This window comes from Dermacentor andersoni, chromosome 1 (genome assembly GCF_023375885.2).
Source record: "Dermacentor andersoni chromosome 1, qqDerAnde1_hic_scaffold, whole genome shotgun sequence".
In the NCBI taxonomy this organism is placed as follows: Eukaryota; Metazoa; Arthropoda; class Arachnida; order Ixodida; family Ixodidae; genus Dermacentor; species Dermacentor andersoni.
This window is the reverse complement of record NC_092814.1, coordinates 187,249,647-187,269,085: the sequence shown is the minus strand read 5'-3', so window position 1 is coordinate 187,269,085 and position 19,439 is coordinate 187,249,647. Positions and strand designations below refer to the sequence as shown.

At 43.6% G+C, this 19,439-nt stretch overlaps 1 protein-coding gene across 4 annotated transcripts in view; it reads left to right on the top strand.

The window, feature by feature from the left end:
- Nucleotides 1–19,439, top strand: part of LOC126547088 (uncharacterized) — a 176,259-nt gene that overhangs the window by 8,313 nt on the left and 148,507 nt on the right. For all 4 annotated transcript variants that reach the window (XM_050194947.3, XM_055062881.2, XM_055062882.2 and 1 more), the window contains exon 3: nt 16,722–17,195. In XM_050194947.3, the coding sequence (XP_050050904.2) occupies nt 16,722–17,195 (474 nt within the window). The remainder of the gene's footprint in view (nt 1–16,721; nt 17,196–19,439) is intronic.

The window sequence follows — 19,439 nt, the reverse complement described above, 5'->3', positions numbered from 1 at the left end:
GAGAGTCCTGCAAAATATCCATCTTCGTGTCAAGCGACACAGCTTTGCGCTTTGTCGGCGCCATCTTCGAACTGGGTTGAACCGTTGGTTGCACGCTGCTTCGGTGGTGTCAGCCTGCTATCGCGAGAGAGACGCGGGACGGGCGCCACTGCGCCGCTTTGCTTGCCGCTTCTTTTTTTCTTTCTCTCTCTTTCGGAGCGACTGTGGCCTGTGGCCGACGCGCATGAAGCAGCTAGCGCCATCTTGTGGCGCGCTGCGCCTACTCAGCTATTCTCCGGTGCGCCGGGGCGGGGCGGGACGCGCTACGCGGTAATGGCGGCAGATACAAACTTACGGAGGTAAACATCGCCTCGTCTCGACATCGTTCGTTTCAGGGAACTAAGCAACGCAAACGTTACGATTATTTGGCACGGAAAACGCCGTCCAGACTGCAAAATTTTGATCGTTATATCCGATATGCGGTGAATAACCTATCGTTATAAATGGTTTTTTTCCCCATAGACCTAATGCATAAAATGACACTCTCATGTCGACCCATCGTTATAACCGATATATCGTTATATGTGGTATCGTTATAAGTGGACTGCACTGTATTACTTTTTGTCACATGCTTTCACCTTATAAGCCAATTGCCTCAGTTGAAGTTTGAAGGTGAAATGTGTAATTTATAATGATGACGTCTAATAGAAAGGCAATGAGTCTTGCATTAAAAAGCAATGAAAGAATGGAGTGTGGTAGCACAATATATTACATACTGCACTTGGTATAGTGATTCAAGCAGCTGAGTACCACTTCATCCAATGACCATCATACAGAAAGTATACTGTTGGTCAAAAGTATATGGGCTATGTTGCCTGTGACCCCCACGCTGACTACAGGCTGTTTAAGGCAGTTCATCTATCATGGCTTAAATTCTTATTCCCTAATGAATGAACTAGTATTGTGCTTGCCATGCAGAGTTCCAGAAGTGTCAACGATGCCATGTGAATTGCACCACATAGCTGAATGACATATATGGTTAAGGTACAAAGTAGCTTGTATATCTTTAACAAAGGCTGTACATGATTCACCATGTGCAATGTAAACATGACAATGTTATCCAAAATGATTGAACTGTGCTTACCAGACAGGTATTGCAACTGTCTTTTTCTTAATTAAGTCAGCTTTTCCACAAGGCAGCTTGTCAGCATGACACGCAACTTAATTTCGAAACCAACAGATAGGTAGCATGGTTACTGATGTAGAACATGTCGATATGGTCCCTGTGGCATCATGTGAAAGTTAGTGCTGGCCTGTGAAGCTTGCACCTTTATTTTAGCAGTGGCTGGTGCCACAATTAGTTTCACACTAGTGCAGCATGGAGAAGCAAACTCAATGATAAGAAAAATGGTGCATAGTACTTTAGTCATTATTGGCATTTCTGTGGGTGAGTGGTGTTCTCGTCTTTACTGTAATAAGAAGGGGAAAAAAAATCGGCGGCAGTTATGTAATATAAATAGCTGCCAAGTTACTGAATGCCATTAAGGGGTGGTTTAAGGGGCCCTGAACCACTTTTTATTGAACTGGAAAAATGCATTTGAAGTTAAAATAGGGTTTGCTGAAAAAGTACTTAAATGTGTTCTGCAGAAGCAGAGTTATTGGCAATCAAATACACCCTTCATGGTGCTTCCGATCCTTCTTCAATGCCTTGCACTGCTATGGCTACAGCGGATTGGGACATGCCCACAAAGCCATGCCTACTGAATGTCGCTGTGGCTGGCGCGCAGTTCAAATTTTGTTTTTGATGTTCACGTAGACGCCACTACTTACGATTTTGGCATCTATGACGCACCAAACAAGCGAAACACGGTTGTTCTCAGCAAGCTGCAGTGCGCTTAGCCAGCGGACTTGTAGTGGTAACCCGCAGCAGCTGCGGTATCTACGCTACATAGAAGACTGTAGCATACCTGCCAACCCTCCCGATTCGCCCGGGTGACTCCCGATTTTTGACTGAACTTTCCGATTGTACGATCACTGTCTTATATCTCCCGAAATGTGGTCTCCGTTCGCGCAATAATTTTTGCGAAACCGGCACCACGAAATGTACAGCCACATCGTAATCGTCAGCATCACCAACAACGGCTGCACTAGCACCATCGGTATCATCGACTAAGCAGCCGACTACGGTGCCTAGTAAGCCCACCAAAGCCAGAGCCAATGTAGCTCTTGCATTTCATGCATGCCTTCCTCCATGGTGCATCTTGTTGCTGCTGCTTGTGTGCATGATTAGTGTTGGCTAGGCTGTCTGTGTGCGGTGCGCTGTGTAAATTTAGAATCCTCGTGTGCTTGATGCCATGGTATCAAAGCCCAAGAAAAGGCATTTGCAGAAGTTCTTGCGATCTTACACTTCTGGTTTTCCGTGCTTTTTGGCATCAAGAAAAGGTGAACATTTTGCATATTGTACAATGTGTGGATGCGGCGTCAGCGTGTCTCGCGGTGTGGAAGGCGACTTGAAACTGCGCATTTCCACGGCAAGGCAACATAGTGAACTTTCTCCGGAACATGTGCGATGACAGTGTTATACGTGTGGAGTGCCTGTTTACAGGATTCCTCGTCGGAACACATACCCCTTAGTGTCAGCGACTACGTTGGGCCTCTTCTACGGAAAATATTTCCCAAATGCGACGAAACGAAGCACTATGGATGTGGACGAAATTCTGAAACGTAACTCTAAAGAATGCGGAGGTGGCCAACCTGAAATTTATTTCGCAGGCATCACTCTCGAGTCTTCGTTTCTTTATTCAGCGTTTTCCTCACCTGCTGCCCCGAGATTCCACTGAATCTGCTGAAGACGCTTTAGATGCTCTCGAAGCTGAGTTTGTCACACTACAGGCGCACAGTCTTCCAGATGACAACTGATGCAGCAACCGCAGTGGTATTGACGGTATGACGCACGAGCTCTGCAGGCGCACAACGAATTCAGAAACAAATATAACCCAGCGAGCGCAGCGGCAACAGCAAAAAAGAGTCGGTCGAACCACTCCTGAGGCCCTGACGCCTCTTCCCAGCTGATTCAGTAGGGAAGTACACAGGAGTTTATGAGAGCGAAACTGGCGAAACCATCACGTTCTATGGCGCACCCATCGCATCACTTATTTTATTTCCGCAAAGGCTTTGTTTTGGTTTCGTTTCTTGCGTCTTTTGCGTCACTGCGCTGTTGTATGTGCGGGCCACTGGATTTCTCAATGAAGAAAGGTAGGACGTGCAGTGGTCTGTGGTTGGAAAAATGAAAAACACTGATGGAAGACGTGTTTCACCGAGTTGCTAAGGTGATGCTGGATTTACTCGTGATACCGCATAGCAACGCAGAGTGTGAGAGGATTTTTAGCACGGCGCGAAAAACTAGGACTGAGTTCCGCTCATCGCCTGCTGCTAGTGAAGGGGCGTCAGTCTGGACCATGTTTTGAGCAAAGCTACTCCGACGAATTTTTAAAGGTCTGCTGCTGCAAGGTCTTGCAAAAGAACTCATCGAACAGTGCCTGAAAGTTTGAACGAAACCCCTCCCCCCGGTCCCACCGGAAGTTCAAACAGTGAATGCACACCCCCCACCCCACCCCTGTTGGCGCGAATAAAGTCTCCCGATTTTTGATCTCGCCAGGTTGGCAGGTATGCTGTAGCTACTTGCAACTCTTGTGCTTATGTACAGCATTTGATTCGTGCACGACAGGTCTAGAGTGCATGCTTGCAGTCATATGCTCGTCTGGCCAAGCTACGTGATGCAGATTGGCATTTTCCTTCACCAGCTTGACCGACGGATAGCAGCCACACCCAACTTGCACATTTTGCAAGTCTGCCAAGGTGTCTAACCAAGAGTGGCTAGGAGTGAGTGCGCGCGCGCTGGCAAGCATGCGTGTGGTCCGACCTTAAGTTTCGTGTGGCTCAAAGCTAATTCAGTGCACAAAACTAGTTGAAATTAGCGAGACCGGACGACTACGATACTGATAAGCAGGGTGACCAAAGTTTAATTCCTACGCGGGTGGTTGCAGTCACGGCCGAGCGTGAGCAGACGATAGTCGGCTTCTTCTGGAAGTGCGTAGTTATCAGAATTCAAAAGCAGATTTTTGCTTACTTCAGCCTGTTTATTGAACTTCGTCAATAAATATAGACAGTAACAATAGGAAGAAGTGCACTGATCCAAACACCCTTCTTGATTGATGTCAGCTATTGGCCAATAGCAGCCGCATATGGGAATCTGCTATATTACAAAATAGTGTCCAGAAAGAGTGAGGAGCAGGCTTCTGTTGAAAAGAGAGCATTTAAGAGAAAGGTGACTTAACGCTTCGTTTGTGAGCTTCACATGCCACGCACGGCTGCAAAACTTGGCTGAGATGTTCACAGAAGCGTATGCTCTCTGCACACTGATTTTTCACCAAACCCGAGGGGTGATTCAGGACCACATCAGATTTTTCCAAGATGCAGCTGGTTTTGATTTTTCACATACCTCTGCATTTTCCCCTAGCCTCTTTCTTTTCTTCTTCTTTCAAGGCATTCAAGTTCTGAAAAAAAAAAAACTTTACAGAAAAAATAAATAAAAATAAATGCTAAAAGGATTTTGTGTTTAAAAAAGAGAAAAAGTTATCTGCCTTTTTTTTTTTTTTTTTTACCCAATGAATTTCCAAGTTCCATATGCCTAATGTATTTGCAAGGTTAAATTGCTCTGTGATGTCTGGAAGTGTGCATTACAGCAATGATAATTTGCTCCATAAGAAACCAAAATTACATCTAATTTCATTGCATGATGTTACATATGTACTTCTCAGAAATTGCTTATCCAGTTAAATTTCATAGTGTAAATATGGAAATGTCTTGCGCTCTGTTGGACATGACAGCTCTTTTGTTGAATGAAGGCTACCAAGATGCTTCCCAGTGATAGCAGTGACCACATGAAATGCAAGGACCATTTTTAAAGTTGCTGAACTGTTTTTATGATAACCATATATAGCAGCAATGTCTGATCATTTCTCTGCTTGCTACTTTGGTGTTTTTACGTGCACGTCATGTGTAACTGCTATTTTATATTTCTAACTGTGAATTGACAAAATTTTGTCAAATTTTGCAATACAAAAAGTGAGATTCTTAAGAAATTTTACTGTATACTGTACAAGAATCAGTCATAAATATAGTAAATTTATATGCCAAACTAATGCAGTTTTTTTTTTTGCCCTGTAGTTGGGAAGGATGTAGGGCTAAGGTGGTAGCACTCACCACAAACTAAATTTATGCTTAGTAGGTACTTCAGTAAGGGTTGCATGCAGTTCAGCTCAATTAAGATTGTATCACAAATTCACATTTACAACTATCTTAGTTTGGAGCCTAGGCTTTTGGGTGTCTGGAATGGAGTATGTCTGGCCAAAGTTATGAATTCCATTCTGGATTTTCCTGATTGCATAGCTGTGTCACTTAATCAGCAGTTCCTGAAATTCACTCAAAAGCTCTGTTATGGCACTGACACAGATTGCCAAGTTTTCACCTTAAAGAAAGTACTTCTTTTTCTTCTTTTTTTTTTCATATATATTTAGTTAATCTGTAGTAAGCATTTAAGACCTCACCATTTGTGCTGGCTATAGCATGGTCATGTGCTTATGCATAAGTGCAAATTAAAGAACCCAGGTAATCATAAGTAAGAGCTTCTTTACAGTGTCTCTCATAGCCGAGGTGTTTCTTTTGAATCAGCTGCCAAAAATTAATATTTACCTTCTTCAGCCAGTTAGACAATGTAATTTCATCCTCCCTTTGGATGCTATAAGCTCTGGCATTGGTCTGAATAAGATAATGCATGTCTTATTGCATGCTGGAGGTGCATGTATGGTGCATACTGTTATTTTTGCCGCAAGCTTTGTTATCCACATGTCATTGTGACTATAATGTAAATTTGCAAGATAACAATGAAGCTAGATAAAGCTAAAAGTGTTTAGAAAGTTGTGGATCAAACTCGCATTCAGCAGGGCCCTTTACATTATGTGCTCCCAAATAAGTTGCCTAAGCTTTGGGTCACTTTCCTTTTCTCAAGCACAGCTGTGGTATGACCTGTGAAAAACTGTGTGATGCGGATTTGGCTTGATGGGCATTTGCACTGGAGTTTTGAACATACAGTAGTGCAGTCTGATAGTGAGTGATGAATTTGGGTGGCTAGTGCAAACTTCAGCTTGGTGCTGAGTTCTGCTGTCAGTGGAAAGTAGAACCAGTTTAATGGCTTTGTTTGTGGCTCCAGCATTGTTCTTGCATTTATCTGACTGTTATTTTTTAGCACAGTACTTTGTTGGTGAATTGCTCTGTTCTTTTTGTCTTCTTTTCTTTCCCCATGGGTTTTATATTTATACGTTGCGCCACAGTACATCGGATTATCCGAGTGTTAGATGGCTGAAAAAGATATCCACATTCGATGGATCTTGCCTGCAGTGTATTGAACCAGAACTGAACGAAAAACTGAAAACCAATTGTATTTTAGTGAACCACAATGTTACAACCTTTTTTATTCTGGAATGAAACTGAAGAAAGCGTAACAATTTTAAGTTCAGGTTGGCCACCTTCTCTTGAGCTTTTTCATCCATTCATTGCCTGCACTTGTGGCTCAGCCATGCTGCCTCATTTGTAAATGCACACGAACTTGCTGTCATTTTAGAAGTGGCGGCACCAGTGGGAAAAGTAGAGCAATGTGAAAGATGAAAGGGAAAACTCAAGATGCATACATGTGTCTAGAGTTTTCCCTGTCGTCCATTTCTTTCCCGCTGTTTTAACATTCCTTATATCAAACCAACTAGGCCAAGCTTGCATACTGAGCACCATTAGTGTGGTTTTCAGTGTGTCATGTCAGGAGGCAGGAATGTTAGTACTAATGAACTATTCAGTGTTTGCCATTCGTGGCCATCAAATCTGGTGGTGAGAGACCTATTGGGTATGAGGGCCACCACTGGGAGCGCTGGTGCTACAGTCATTCTTGCTTCGTAAGTGGGATTATGTGACATCCCTTTGCTGCAAGGAGTGCGCGCGGTGATATTATTCCGCGATTTAGGTGGTTTATTTTATTTTGAATGTTAAAATGTTTCCCCTTGTCACTGAATAGTACTGACTTGTATTAGAATGAGAAAACTTGCTCTGGGCAATAAATGTTATTTAATACGTTCATCGCGGTACAAGCCAAGGCTGGGGTTCTTGTTCTGGCCGGATGGCTTTAGTATGCAGCAAAAAGACATGGTCTATGCAAAAGTAAACTGATCAGAGATTTTTTTCAACAACCTTAATCGGTTAGAGATCACTCCTCGGAATTTAGTTATCTCAGGAAGTTAACCTTTTGTCAAAGGTTGTGAGCGTTCAAGATTTGTCTGGGTTACAGTTGTTGGTAATGTTTGCCATAGGGGGGGGGGGAAGGAGCATTTGACTATTTCTTTTTTTTTTTTTTTTCATCAGCAGTGTAAATAAAGATGGCCTTGGCTGCTTATCACGTAAAGTTTCTGAACAAAACAAAAATGTGACCTCTGCCCCCCCCCCTCTCACTTTGGAGCTTTGTGCTTTTTTTTTCTTTTGTTGTCTTCAAGCCTTTTCTACGACAAAAACAGAAACTTGCACAAGATATTGTCTGCGTTGTCATGCCCCCCATTGTCATACACACCATCGTCATGCACCGGTATTTATGCAAATCAGACTTGATTACGCGCCATGTTGCACTTCTTATGCAGGCTAATAAAAGTGTGTGCTTAACCTGAAGGCTCTGCATTGTATGGCAACAGAACTTAAACTGCTACAGAAATTTGTAAACTAACAATATATCTGGCAGGTTAAGTCAACTCCGGCGATTTTTCAATGTCCACTGATGTTAATAAAAATTTGAATATATGTTCTCTTTTGCATTCTGATTATCTGTGTCAAACTATATGGCTGCGAGTCATTTAGTTTTCCTGAAAGTAAATTTTAAAAATTGGTTGCGTTCCCGACTTGCGACTTCCTACTGGCCACCCTGCGTTTGCGAAGTCTGAGACTACACCCCACTGTCGCTTAAGGGGGGAAGTGGGTCTTAAAAATTTTTTTCTTATTTTCGCGTGAATCTTTAGTAAACTCCACTGTCTGGGGTAATTTTTCGTGCTGATTTCAGATCTGTAATCAGATTTTCGATAGCTGTAGCAGTTCAAAAAATATTGAGGTCTGAAGTCAAATTAATTTCAAACTCGTTACGGGGCTTTTTGATGATTCCGTCTTGCTAAACCAAAAACTAAATGCATGACACCATTGCTAAAGACCTACTGTAGGGGGTGATGCTATGTTTATTCATTTGGAAGCATTTTGTGGACAAGAAAACAATCTTGCATTTATTATGAAAGTTTTTTTCTAATTAGCAGCGATTACTATACTTGAATGTAATTTTCATGATGGTGCAAGAGTAATAAAAATAGCATCACCCCCCAGATCATTTCAATACGAATAAAATGATACTACCCTTGTCATTTTTGGCCAAAAACAACCCAGAAAAAACACCCGTAAGGCGGAGTACAGTGCGCAAAAACATCGCACTGAAATAAAAGCATTTGAAGTTTCAAACAAATGTAGCTTTTGCTGAAGTGAATCTACAGCAATACAAATGACACCATTTTGAAGCTCTATGTTTTGTAAGAATGGCCATACTAAATGTGTGACTGCACACTCTCAAAATAATAGCACACTGGCCACTGAACTAGCACAAGAAACTTTATTAGGCACCACGCTCTACAAAGAGCATGGTGTCTGGGTTTCAAACCGAAGTGCAGAACTCTGTGTGGGCATGAATATAGTTCCAGTGTTGTGCATGCAGGCTGCCTGATTGATAGCAGTCTCCATTACAATCAGTGAGGCATTTTTTTTTTTCATTTGGTAGAATTGACCATGTTACTGAATGAAGGCTCTGAGTGTAAGTAGCCTTCCAAGTCATCTTCACCTGACAGTGGCTGTGGAACTTAGGATCAGAGAGCCAGTGATAGATATGCAGCTGCTAGATGCTTTCCAGAATTTTACTTTTGTATGATGCCTCGATCACTTCTGCAGCCAGGTGCGTGCCAGCCCAAGGGGCCTAGTGAACAGAGCTCATGATGAGGTTCTCTTTATGAAGGGGTGGTATGATTGATATTGTTACGAGCTATCGTGACAATATGATAATAGAGTGAACGCGCAATGTGCTTGGTTGCGAGTCCGAAGTGCCGATGTGCGAAATGCATAGCTACAGATACAAGGAGCCGACGCGCGATGTGCTTAGTCGCGCAGTTCAAGGTGCCGACGCGCGAAATGCCTAGTCGCGGGCTCGAGGAGTCGACCCTCGATGCGCTTATTCGTGCAGTCCGAGGTGCCGCCGCGCGAAATGCCTAGTCGCGGGCTCGAGGAGTCGACACTCGATGCGCTCATTCGCGCAGTCCTACGTGCCGACGCGCGAAATTCCTAGTCGCGGGCTCGAGGAGTCGACACTCGATGCGCTTGTTCGCGCAGTCGGAGGCGCCGATGCACAAAATGATTAGGTGACGGTCCGAGAAGTCCGCGCGCGATGTGCATAATCGCCGAGTCGGAGGCTCCCTATGCGCGAAATGTTTAGCCGCGTTTCCGAGGATTGCGTGCGCGATACGAATTTGTCACGAATTCGAAACACCGAGTGCTGAAAGGCTTAGCCGCATGTCCGAGGATTCCGCGCGTGGATCTTGGTCGCGAAGTCCGCGTCGCCGATGCTCGGGATGCTTAGCCGCGAGTCTGAAACGTCCACAAGCGTAGGGATCGGCCACGCTACTGCGATGTCCGCGTAGCGCCCGTTTTGACACGTCGAGATTACGGCGGGTGGAGACATCAAACTCGCGAGGTGCAAAGAGCCGAGCAGACGACGCGAGCGCCGGACCAATGGCGAACCGCGCTGGAGTCACGTGGCGGGCGCGGCCAATCGCAGGCTCCGGCACGACCTTCAATCGTTTGCTTTTTGTGCGCTTGTTTCTGTATGGAGGAGATCGCTGAGCGGCAGATTTGAAGACGGAGAAATGCGCTTTCCGACGAGACCAAGATGGCGGCGCTCGGTCGTGCCGTTCCGGAGATATTGTGGCGTGAAAAACGCTGTTCTTTCTTGATTTCCGCGAGATTTTTCGCCACCTTGGCTAATAAAACGAATTTTTTAGAGCCCTTCTAGGTGGTGTACAGTGATGATATTTGGGTATTAGATAGAAAAAGGGTTATAGAAACTTAAAATGTTATTTTCAAAAAATCGATTTTTTTGCCATTTTTCGCGATGTAAAACCCGCGTCCCCCCTTAAATCGCGGCTATCTAGTTTGGAAACTGTGTAAAAGCTTCCTGTGTCGTCGGGAGACATCATCAGCTTCGCTTCTTTGCTGTTAGAACCACGTGTACTGCTTGTTTAGCATGCATTCTGCGTGTTTACATTATGGTAGTGTAGGATCTGACATCATTGACTCATCGTGATGTCACACAAACAGCTACCTCTTTCGGTTTCGCTTTCACATTTATTGGTTATTTAAAATTATTGATGAAATTCTAAGCAAATTGAGCTACCCTACAGGTGACAGGACCGTCAGTGCCATTTGAAAGTGACAATATCTTAATCTGGTAAAAAAAAAAAAAAACGCCGGAGTTGCTTTTTAAGTGTTAGAGGATGATACCTGCAGTATCAAGTTACACCGATATCTAAGCCTCATTTCCTATATATAGATGGCCAAAAACAATGATCTGACTGATCTGAACAATGCAATACAGGTTTGTGTGGATGTTAAATTCTGAACATCTACGACAAGATCCCATCACAGTGTTCAAACCAACTAAAAGCTGTCAATTTACAAGCTATGACTGGCTGCATTAACCGCTTATACCTTGCTTCACGTATTCCTGAGCTTCACAACTTATTTTTTTATAGATGTATATGCACTCTTTAAAATTTCCCCCAAGAATTTAACAACTGTGGGGCTTCTGTAGAAACTACCATACTTTCTATTTTTGCAATAATATGTCAAGCAAAATCTGATGCACATTGGCATGGAGAAACACCGTATATTATTATACAGCATATAAAACCTTGAAATCATAGCAAGGAACAAGCACTCTGAGTAAAACTTCTACAATGGACTGAAATCTTGTGGCAGTATGACGAAAAATGAAGCACACAATGGCACCGAAGCAAATCTAACTTTACATGTCATATTTGCACTGATGGCAGGCGGTGCCACGATACGGTCCTCACACCCAATACTTGCTGAAATGAAGTGCTTTCCAGCTGGGTGCTTGCTTTTCATCACACTGCTATATCAACTGAACTAGGTGCAATAGAAGTGACATAATGCTTTTGAATTGTTTTTGCACAGTGTGACTGTTTTGACTATTTGCTGCACGAAAAAGCATTTGGGCCTCTTTTTCTTTTTTAAATTGAATAGCTTTCTTTAACCACAAGAACGGCTCTTTGACCCATTTTTGTCGTTGATGGTCCATGGTTGGCGGTTGGCAGTCGGGGGTCAGACTTCGCTGCCGATACAAAACCACCGATGCTAAGCGCGCATACTATTGCACAACCGAGTTGCGGATTGCGTTCGCCGCCAAGCAAGATGCACATGCTGTCGTTTGAGAAATTAGGCGCCTGAATGTTTATACGGTCACCTTTCCCGCTGGTGCTCGCGTCAGTGGAGACAACGCACATCACGAATTGGGTTATATGTAAAGCCACTTTTACAGCCGCTACAGATGTGCTGCTTAATGACTGTTCTCTGTGAAATTACGCCCTGAAACAACAAACGCTACCTTAATATCCTCACTGCAACAAATATACGTCTTCAAGTGCATCATTCCTTTTATAAGGCAATTAGCTTTGTTGAAGCATTCAGCTATTATTCGCTTACATTGACATTCATTGCCAAAGTTTCTGGCACAATTTTTTTATTCAGTCTTTTTGTCAGCTCAGGAGCACAGTCGAGTTTTAATGCAAATCATCCATGGCTTTTTGTTAAGTAATTTGCTGTATTTAGGTTCCTGTGTGACCTTGTGCAAGACCTTTGCTTCTTTCTGACATGTACATGTCAGAAAGAAAAAATGAGTGATGAGGGTAAAAACTGTTTTGAACAAAGAGACACTCATTAAATAAAAAAAGCAACACACAAACTATGTTCTGTAAACTATGTTAATAAGCAGATGGCTCTCTTCAATGTGGAGTGCAGAGGTCCAGCAGCCTACGCTGTTTGCCAAATTAGGGTGAAACAGAGTATTGGGGGCGAGGACTTATGGAGTCGCCATCTGTCAGAAGCGCCTCCCTTGCGTAGTATGAGGGATAACGCAGCATGCTCCTTATAACTCAATAAAAACACCACGTGGCAGCCCTCCTGGACATTTCTGTAAGTACTCAAAACAAGGGAGGTTTTTTACTGTGAAAATAATAATATTGGGCAAGCTGAAAGCATAGAATCGTTTACAGACGCTATCTCTTCACTGAATATGTACAGTGAACACAACACCACTGCGCGTGGTCGCCATGATGGAGCCTCCCGAACCGGCTTCTTGTGGAAAGGTAGGCAAACGCTGAGAGTAAACTATGTGAAATATGTTCTTATGGTGGGCTGTCTGTATAACCGAATGGAGCATAACAGAATGAAGCCTCAACGCAGCGATTGCACGGGTTCACAGCGAACAATTACGCGTCTGCATGCATGTCCGTGCACAATGTTTTGCTTTTGCTGCGAGCGCGTTTTCGTACCGTGCCGGGAGCTTTAGGCCGCAGTATGAGCATTTCACAGTACACAAGCAACCATTGTTGCGTGGACGTTATCAGAGCTGTTCAAAAGTAATTTCGTCGACTTCAATGCCTATGGCGACTGTGATGTGCCGTTGCGACGATGCAATTTTTTTTCTTCTTGTAAATTCTTGGACGTTTCAATGTTACTTCTCAAGTTGTGTCGCGCTGTATGTTTATCTGTCTTCTCGGCATACGATTTGCTGCTGCTTTTTCGTAATCCAGTACATTAATTCATAACACAAACATGACCATGTGCCATGCCTTTTTTTTAATGTGCTTCTTACCGTTCCCTTTCCATTCCAGTGAACTTGCCAGAATCATAGACCAAATAAAGCGTCATGACATTAGCCGGGCAGTGGATGCGGGCGAGCATCTCTGTGTGCATTTTCTGCCACTTACCGAACATCACAGTCCCAACGCCGTAACAGAAATCTTTCTCCTGTATGTGCTTGCTGCATGCCCGAGTTCTAGCTGATGGCTGTTTGCCGGTTCTAAGTTTTGCGAGGCAAGCTTCACGCAGATTCTTGTTTTGTGGCTACGTGTGAATAAGGCTGACACCAGGCTCTTTTGCGTACGTCCGGCACTGCGGCACCGAGGAGTAGCCTACCATGCTGCACGCCTCCAGAAGCAGCCACTACCTATTGTAGTACTTTCAAATGCTGTCAACCAGATACCCAAGGTGGGAAAACCTCACCACTTAATCAGAACTGCAGCGCAGGTGGGACTTTAAACTTTCGCTTTCAGTTCACTTTGGAGCTTCTGAAGCAGCCGACGCGGCCGCTGTATCCACGTGATCCCTCATGCCATGTCACGCCGACGGTGGCGCCAGCTTTTCCAGTGATGGAGCTCACCCCCAACAGAGAAAACATCGCCATCCTTTTGGTGCTTCAGAGCTAAGCACAAGGTTGCGGGATCGAATCCCAGCCAGGGCGGCCGGATTTTGATGGGGGGTGAAACATGAAAACACTCGTGTACTTAGATTTAGGTGCACTTTACAGAACCCTAGGTGGTCCAAATTTTTGGAGTCCCCCACTACGGCATGCCCCATAATCAGATCGTGGTTTTGGCACGTAAAACCCCATACCATACTTCATACCACGAAAAGCGTATGCAAATTTCTTCTAGTGTAGTGTAAATGAGGTGCTGCCCTCTGTAGGGATACTGGGGGTGCCAATGGCTCTATGCCTCGGTACACCGCGCACCACCTTGGCACACCGTGCACCACGGTTGGTGCACGCCTGCCCATCAACCATGGTCTGGTACAAGCTCGAGAAAACAGTGGACAATAACCATGTGTACACTCTGAAAGCATTTATTATGATTGCAACTAACATGTCGAGCCGGCCAGCTAGCTATAGTTTACATCACTGAAGGTTCCCTCGAAGAGAATAATACGCTAGGTAAAGAGGGGCTTCTGACTTGCCAGCTGAGGACATAGGTGGCGGCTGCGATTGCCACAGCAAAAACATGGTTGACTAACCATGTGCGAGAAAACGGGAGAGACGGTGGAGACTTCCACACTCGCTGCTAGCTGGAGACCAAAGAAACTGGCAATATCAGAGGGACCTCGCATGACATGCCTGGTGGTGCTGATAACGCTTGTGACTCCCATGTGCAACCCTCATGAAGGTTTTTTCCTCTCCCCAAACGTACTTGGCACGCTTGCCTGACGTTTGCCGCGGGAGACCGTCTTAGGACCTGGATTCCCACACCTCATGCACGAATGCTGTTGACTGGAATTATCAATAGTTAAAAAAAATTGCTGAGAAGTGCCACAACAAACATAACGAAAAAATCTACAAATGGGCACATGTGTCGAGCACTTTCCAACATTTAGGGCGGTATTCTCAGGCGATCACTTTCAGATAGTTCCATTTTTGCAAGTCTTTGGGTGACTCGGCACCGAATGTGTCCATGTATACAGCCGACAGCATTTTCTGGCATTGTGCCAGCTGCTTGCTATCTTCGCAAGTGCCAAAAGCGATGTCAGCTCTGTACTTCGACATGTCCAGTGTAGTCTCTCACGAAAGTGAAACTACCTTTGAAAATAATAATGACAAAGAAAAATAAAGCTTCTGACGGAAACCGGTATTTTCACTTATCAGGCCTCTTATCAGGCGCCTTCACCTTGTCCATCAAACAACATAATTACGCAATGTATATATAAATGACCATTCGAACTCTTCTCAATATAACAGCAGAACTTTTTCCGCAGCAGAACGTTACACACTGTTATGATCATCTTATGTTTCGTAACAACTCGTTGCTGCCAAACCACAGCATAAAATTTGAGAATGCTGCAGTATGGTCACATTCATGGAATGAATTTTCAGAAATACTGAACTGATTTCCGAGGCTGATTGAAGGCTTGAACATGCGTGCACACATAGTGCGGGGTGCTCCGTCTGCCTTAATGCCAGCAGAAACTATGGCTGTGCCGACTTAAATCAGTTCAGTATGACTCAAAGAAACATTTCCCACATGGAAGACGCCATGTCATATTAATAGACGGCACAAGTGGAAGAACAGCGACCAGGAACTGCCACTGAGCGTATAGCTGGCGTACAACGCGGAGCGCTCGCCTAAGCCAGCATGCCGACTGCCCATAGATGGAACCTTTGCCTACACAATATCGCAGCGTCCATGAAAAAAAAGGTCTATACATGTACCTTGAATATTACGTTAAGATTCCATCAAATAAAATTCACTTATAGGATGGCTTTGTACCCAAGATGTTTTTAATGTGATAGCATTAGGAGTGGAAAAGTGGAAAAAAGTGTGTGAAGTGTGGGAAGCCGGTCACATGGTAGAAGTATGTATAAGTTTATATAGAAACTGCATGAAAAAAGCCACATGAAACAGAAAGGACAAGCAATTGTCTTTCATCATTCTTATCTATGTCTATGCTTGACTTTGAGTTAAACATTAAAAAGCTGTGAAGTTCTGTCTTGACTGTCTGAAGTTCTGTCTGGCACCCATAGTGAAATAGCCTCTCGACAAGAAATTTAATAAGTCAAGACATATTAAATTTCTTGTCGAGAGGCTATTTCACTATGGGTGCACGTTTGTTAATTTATTAGGATAAGTTTAATTTGCATTAGAGAGACAGAGCAGTCATACATCATTCCAGTTCTGAAGCAACCATCTTAACGAACTGCTCTCAAGGTTTAGGCAAGAAACAAGCATGGATGTAGATCACGAGGGGACAATCATGTCTGCAAAGCATTACACTGACATACACTTCAAAAATGGCACAAAATTCAAATGAAAGTCTATGCACCCTCTTCGGGTGAGCTGCTTTCCTTGCCATTATAGACATCACCATTTCCGTGTAACTTGCATAATTTGCATAACACCTGCAGCACAGATATAGCCAGCAGCATTGTGACAACTCTTTCCTGCGAATTGTAGAGTGCACAATATCACTCCTGAAATGAGCTGTGCAGCATGAGAAGAAGAGAGGGAGGTGGAATTCAGGTTGCAAGTTGTGTGAGCCTGCAGCTCTAATGCATGGGAAAAGGCAGAAGAATGCTGCTTGCAGACGCTGGTTGATGCAACAGGAGTGAGCTCCTTATGGAATGCCAGCTCACCTACCTGCAGCACGGCCTTGCAATATTTGCTTCTATCTTCATCTTTATTGAACCCTTTCTAAAAATTTGTGTGGTAGAATGTTCCCCGGATGGAGCTGTACAACCTCCCGCATGTAACCAAGTTTCCAGCAGGGCCTGCTGAGGGGCCCTTTAAAATTCTCTTGCATGTTTTTATAATGTAGATGGGCATTGTAACAGGTCACAGATGTCTCATTTGTTAGCATAGTTAAATTGGGAATTGTAGAGATGTTGTGTAGCAGTAGCTTTCATACTTGCTGTGAAATTCTCTTCTGTGGAATATGCATAAATGGGATGTGGTGTTGTCATCAAGGGAGTAATGACAATTATGGGTATTTCTCCTTGGCAGGTAATGAACAAGGGCCAATGTTCGTACAAGGATGCTGAGACATTGAAAATCGCCGTTAAGAAGAAATGTGCTGCTACGTCATCTGTGTCCTCAGCGGCTGGCGGCGGCCCTGGGCGAGCCCGTGCTGCAGCGGTAGCGGCTGCTGCCGCTATCGGTGCAGGCATCCACCGGCGTACGGACCTTATGCACTCTGCAGTCGAGGCTGTGCGTGCCCTTGGGGAGAAAGGTGGCTCAACTTTTCGTGCCATCGTCAAGTTTGTGCGGCAGGCGCTGCGGTTGGACCCTGGAGTGCGATTGCGGCTTGCTGTGAAGCGTGCTGTCACAGCAGGCCGCTTGGTGCGCGTAGGTCGTCTTTACCGACTGCCAGGCAGTGAGAGTGACGAGTCTGAAAGTGACTCTGATGATGAACTTGATGCCAGTGGCCGTCTGGGAGTAGGCAAGAATGGGGACATTGCAGGAAGGACAGGCCACAAGGTAGGTTGACTGAACTTTTTCATTTTCATTAAAAAAAGTATGATAGCACCAGTCGTTGCTTTATGTGCTTGTGGCTTTATTTATTAAGCCTTTCATTTTCATTAAAAAAAGTATGATAGCACCAGTCGTTGCTTTATGTGCTTGTGGCTTTATTTATTAAGCCCTAGTCATTAATTTGCAATTTTGGAACTTTTCAAGGTCATTGCAGGGCCAACAATGCAAAGCATGCATTAAAGTAGTCCTTATACAGCTAGCCAAGCCTTAAGTAGAACGATTATTTATATCTGTAAATCTAGATTATCTAAAAGCTTTCCATTGTGTGCTCTCTTGTGCAGAAATTTGTAAAAACTGGGACTATGCTGCCAAAGTGGCACTTGGAAGGACAGTCATGCCAAATCTATTCCAAGCAAAGCTTATGGTTCAACAGTGGAAGTGTCAATTTCTATGGCTTACCTTTGTGGTCATAACCTGAATCATACACACTATTGTCATGCTCAAAATAAGGGTGAAGCTGGAACATCCAAATAAAAGTTCAGGCAGAGTCAACATTTGCAACGAAGTTCTTGTGCTTTGCATGTGTGCAGCCATGATGGAAATATCTAATGCATTTCTGCTCTTGTTTGTGCAAACAGCTGGTAAGCCACCATTGCATGAAGCTGGCTGACTTATCAAACTGTTTAACTATCTCAGCTCTCCCATATTTCTTGTAATGTCTATGAATTTAGGCTTGGTCTGCGATTTTACAAAAGTTGTGCCAAATTTTACTAAAAAGTTATATTTGCCAAAGTGTTCTAAATGGGGTGGTGCAAGATTGCAGAAGAAAAAGAAATGCCAGAAGGAACTGAACTACTTGCAACACACTCTTGTGGCACTGCAAGACGCCATATGCAGCAAGCATATAGCCTCCTGTGTACTTTTCAATGCCTGCACAATGTCTCCGGCGAAGCTGTCCCACCTTTATAAAGGTTAACCATTGTTAATCTAAAGTGTGCATGCACTCCACAAAAAATAGGTGCTTAGGGCAGGCTTAAACAAAACTTGCTATCTGCTGTGTGTTTATTATGATGTGAAGCTTTGTCTTGCTGGCTCATCAAAATTTCACTTGCACTGATTCCCACAGTGGAAAATCTTCTGTATTTTTTTTTTTTTACTTCTAAGACTACCAATCTGTAACAGCATTATCTGTTGTGTGCTTTTCTACCTATCTTGCATTTTGCTGTGGCTGATGGCCTGTAATTCCAGTTTATGACCGGTTTTAAGTCAAAAGTCATGGGAGTATACAGTGGATCATGGGAATTATGTTGCCAGGAGGTATTTTTGCATTGGAAGTCCTGTTGAAGCTACTGACAGATGCAGCACAAGCTGCATCTGTCAGAGACTGGAAAGCTGTCTCTGTTGGCAAATAGTAAATGTGTATATTTACTGCGAAGCTAAGTTATCTAACACATTTTTTTAGTCGTTACAGTATTCCTTTTAGATTTTCGCTGTTTTGAAAAAGTCCCCATTAAATTTGCCCTGCATATAAATGCACCCTCCAACTTAGCTTTGGGGAAAAAGTGCATTCATTATACGAAGAAGTATGGCACATTTCACTTTTACAAATTCATTGCTATAGAAGCAAGTTTTGTTACTATTTATGCGAGTCTATTATCAATTTAAATTTAAATGTGAACAGGTTGAAAGCAACTAATATGTGTGTGTTTTTTAGATTGCTTTCATTTCTAATACTGTCTTGATGCAAGCTACAAAATGTACATTTAAGATTGCACCATCCTTAGAAAATGACTAGACGAAAATGATATCCTTAGAAATTAGTGATTCACTGTCGCCCTTTCGTGTAATTATGTGTAAAAGATGTGATCAGTTTTTTTTTCTGTTTGCATTGCAATTTATGCTGGTGGTACAAAATTCCCTTATGCTGGATGCCTAATTTAATTTTGAGTAGCTGGCAGCAGGTTTCTCAGCCTTCCAGGTATTGTCACTTCTTTTCAACTTCCAATTATCAAATCAACCAACCTGGGACTGCTAGCCTAATTTAATACAGTTGGCTCCTGTTAATTTGACCCCTGTGGGATCACAAGATTTGGTTGAATTATCTGAAAAGTTGGTGTGTGCGTGCTAACCAGCGTAGTTGGAATATCTGGTGAAGGTGAATTTCAGGATAGAGATAAGGCAAGTTAGGGCTTTAGAAATGTATTGGTGGTGGGCCAAGATTTGCATTCGTGATCAAATTCACCTAAAAAT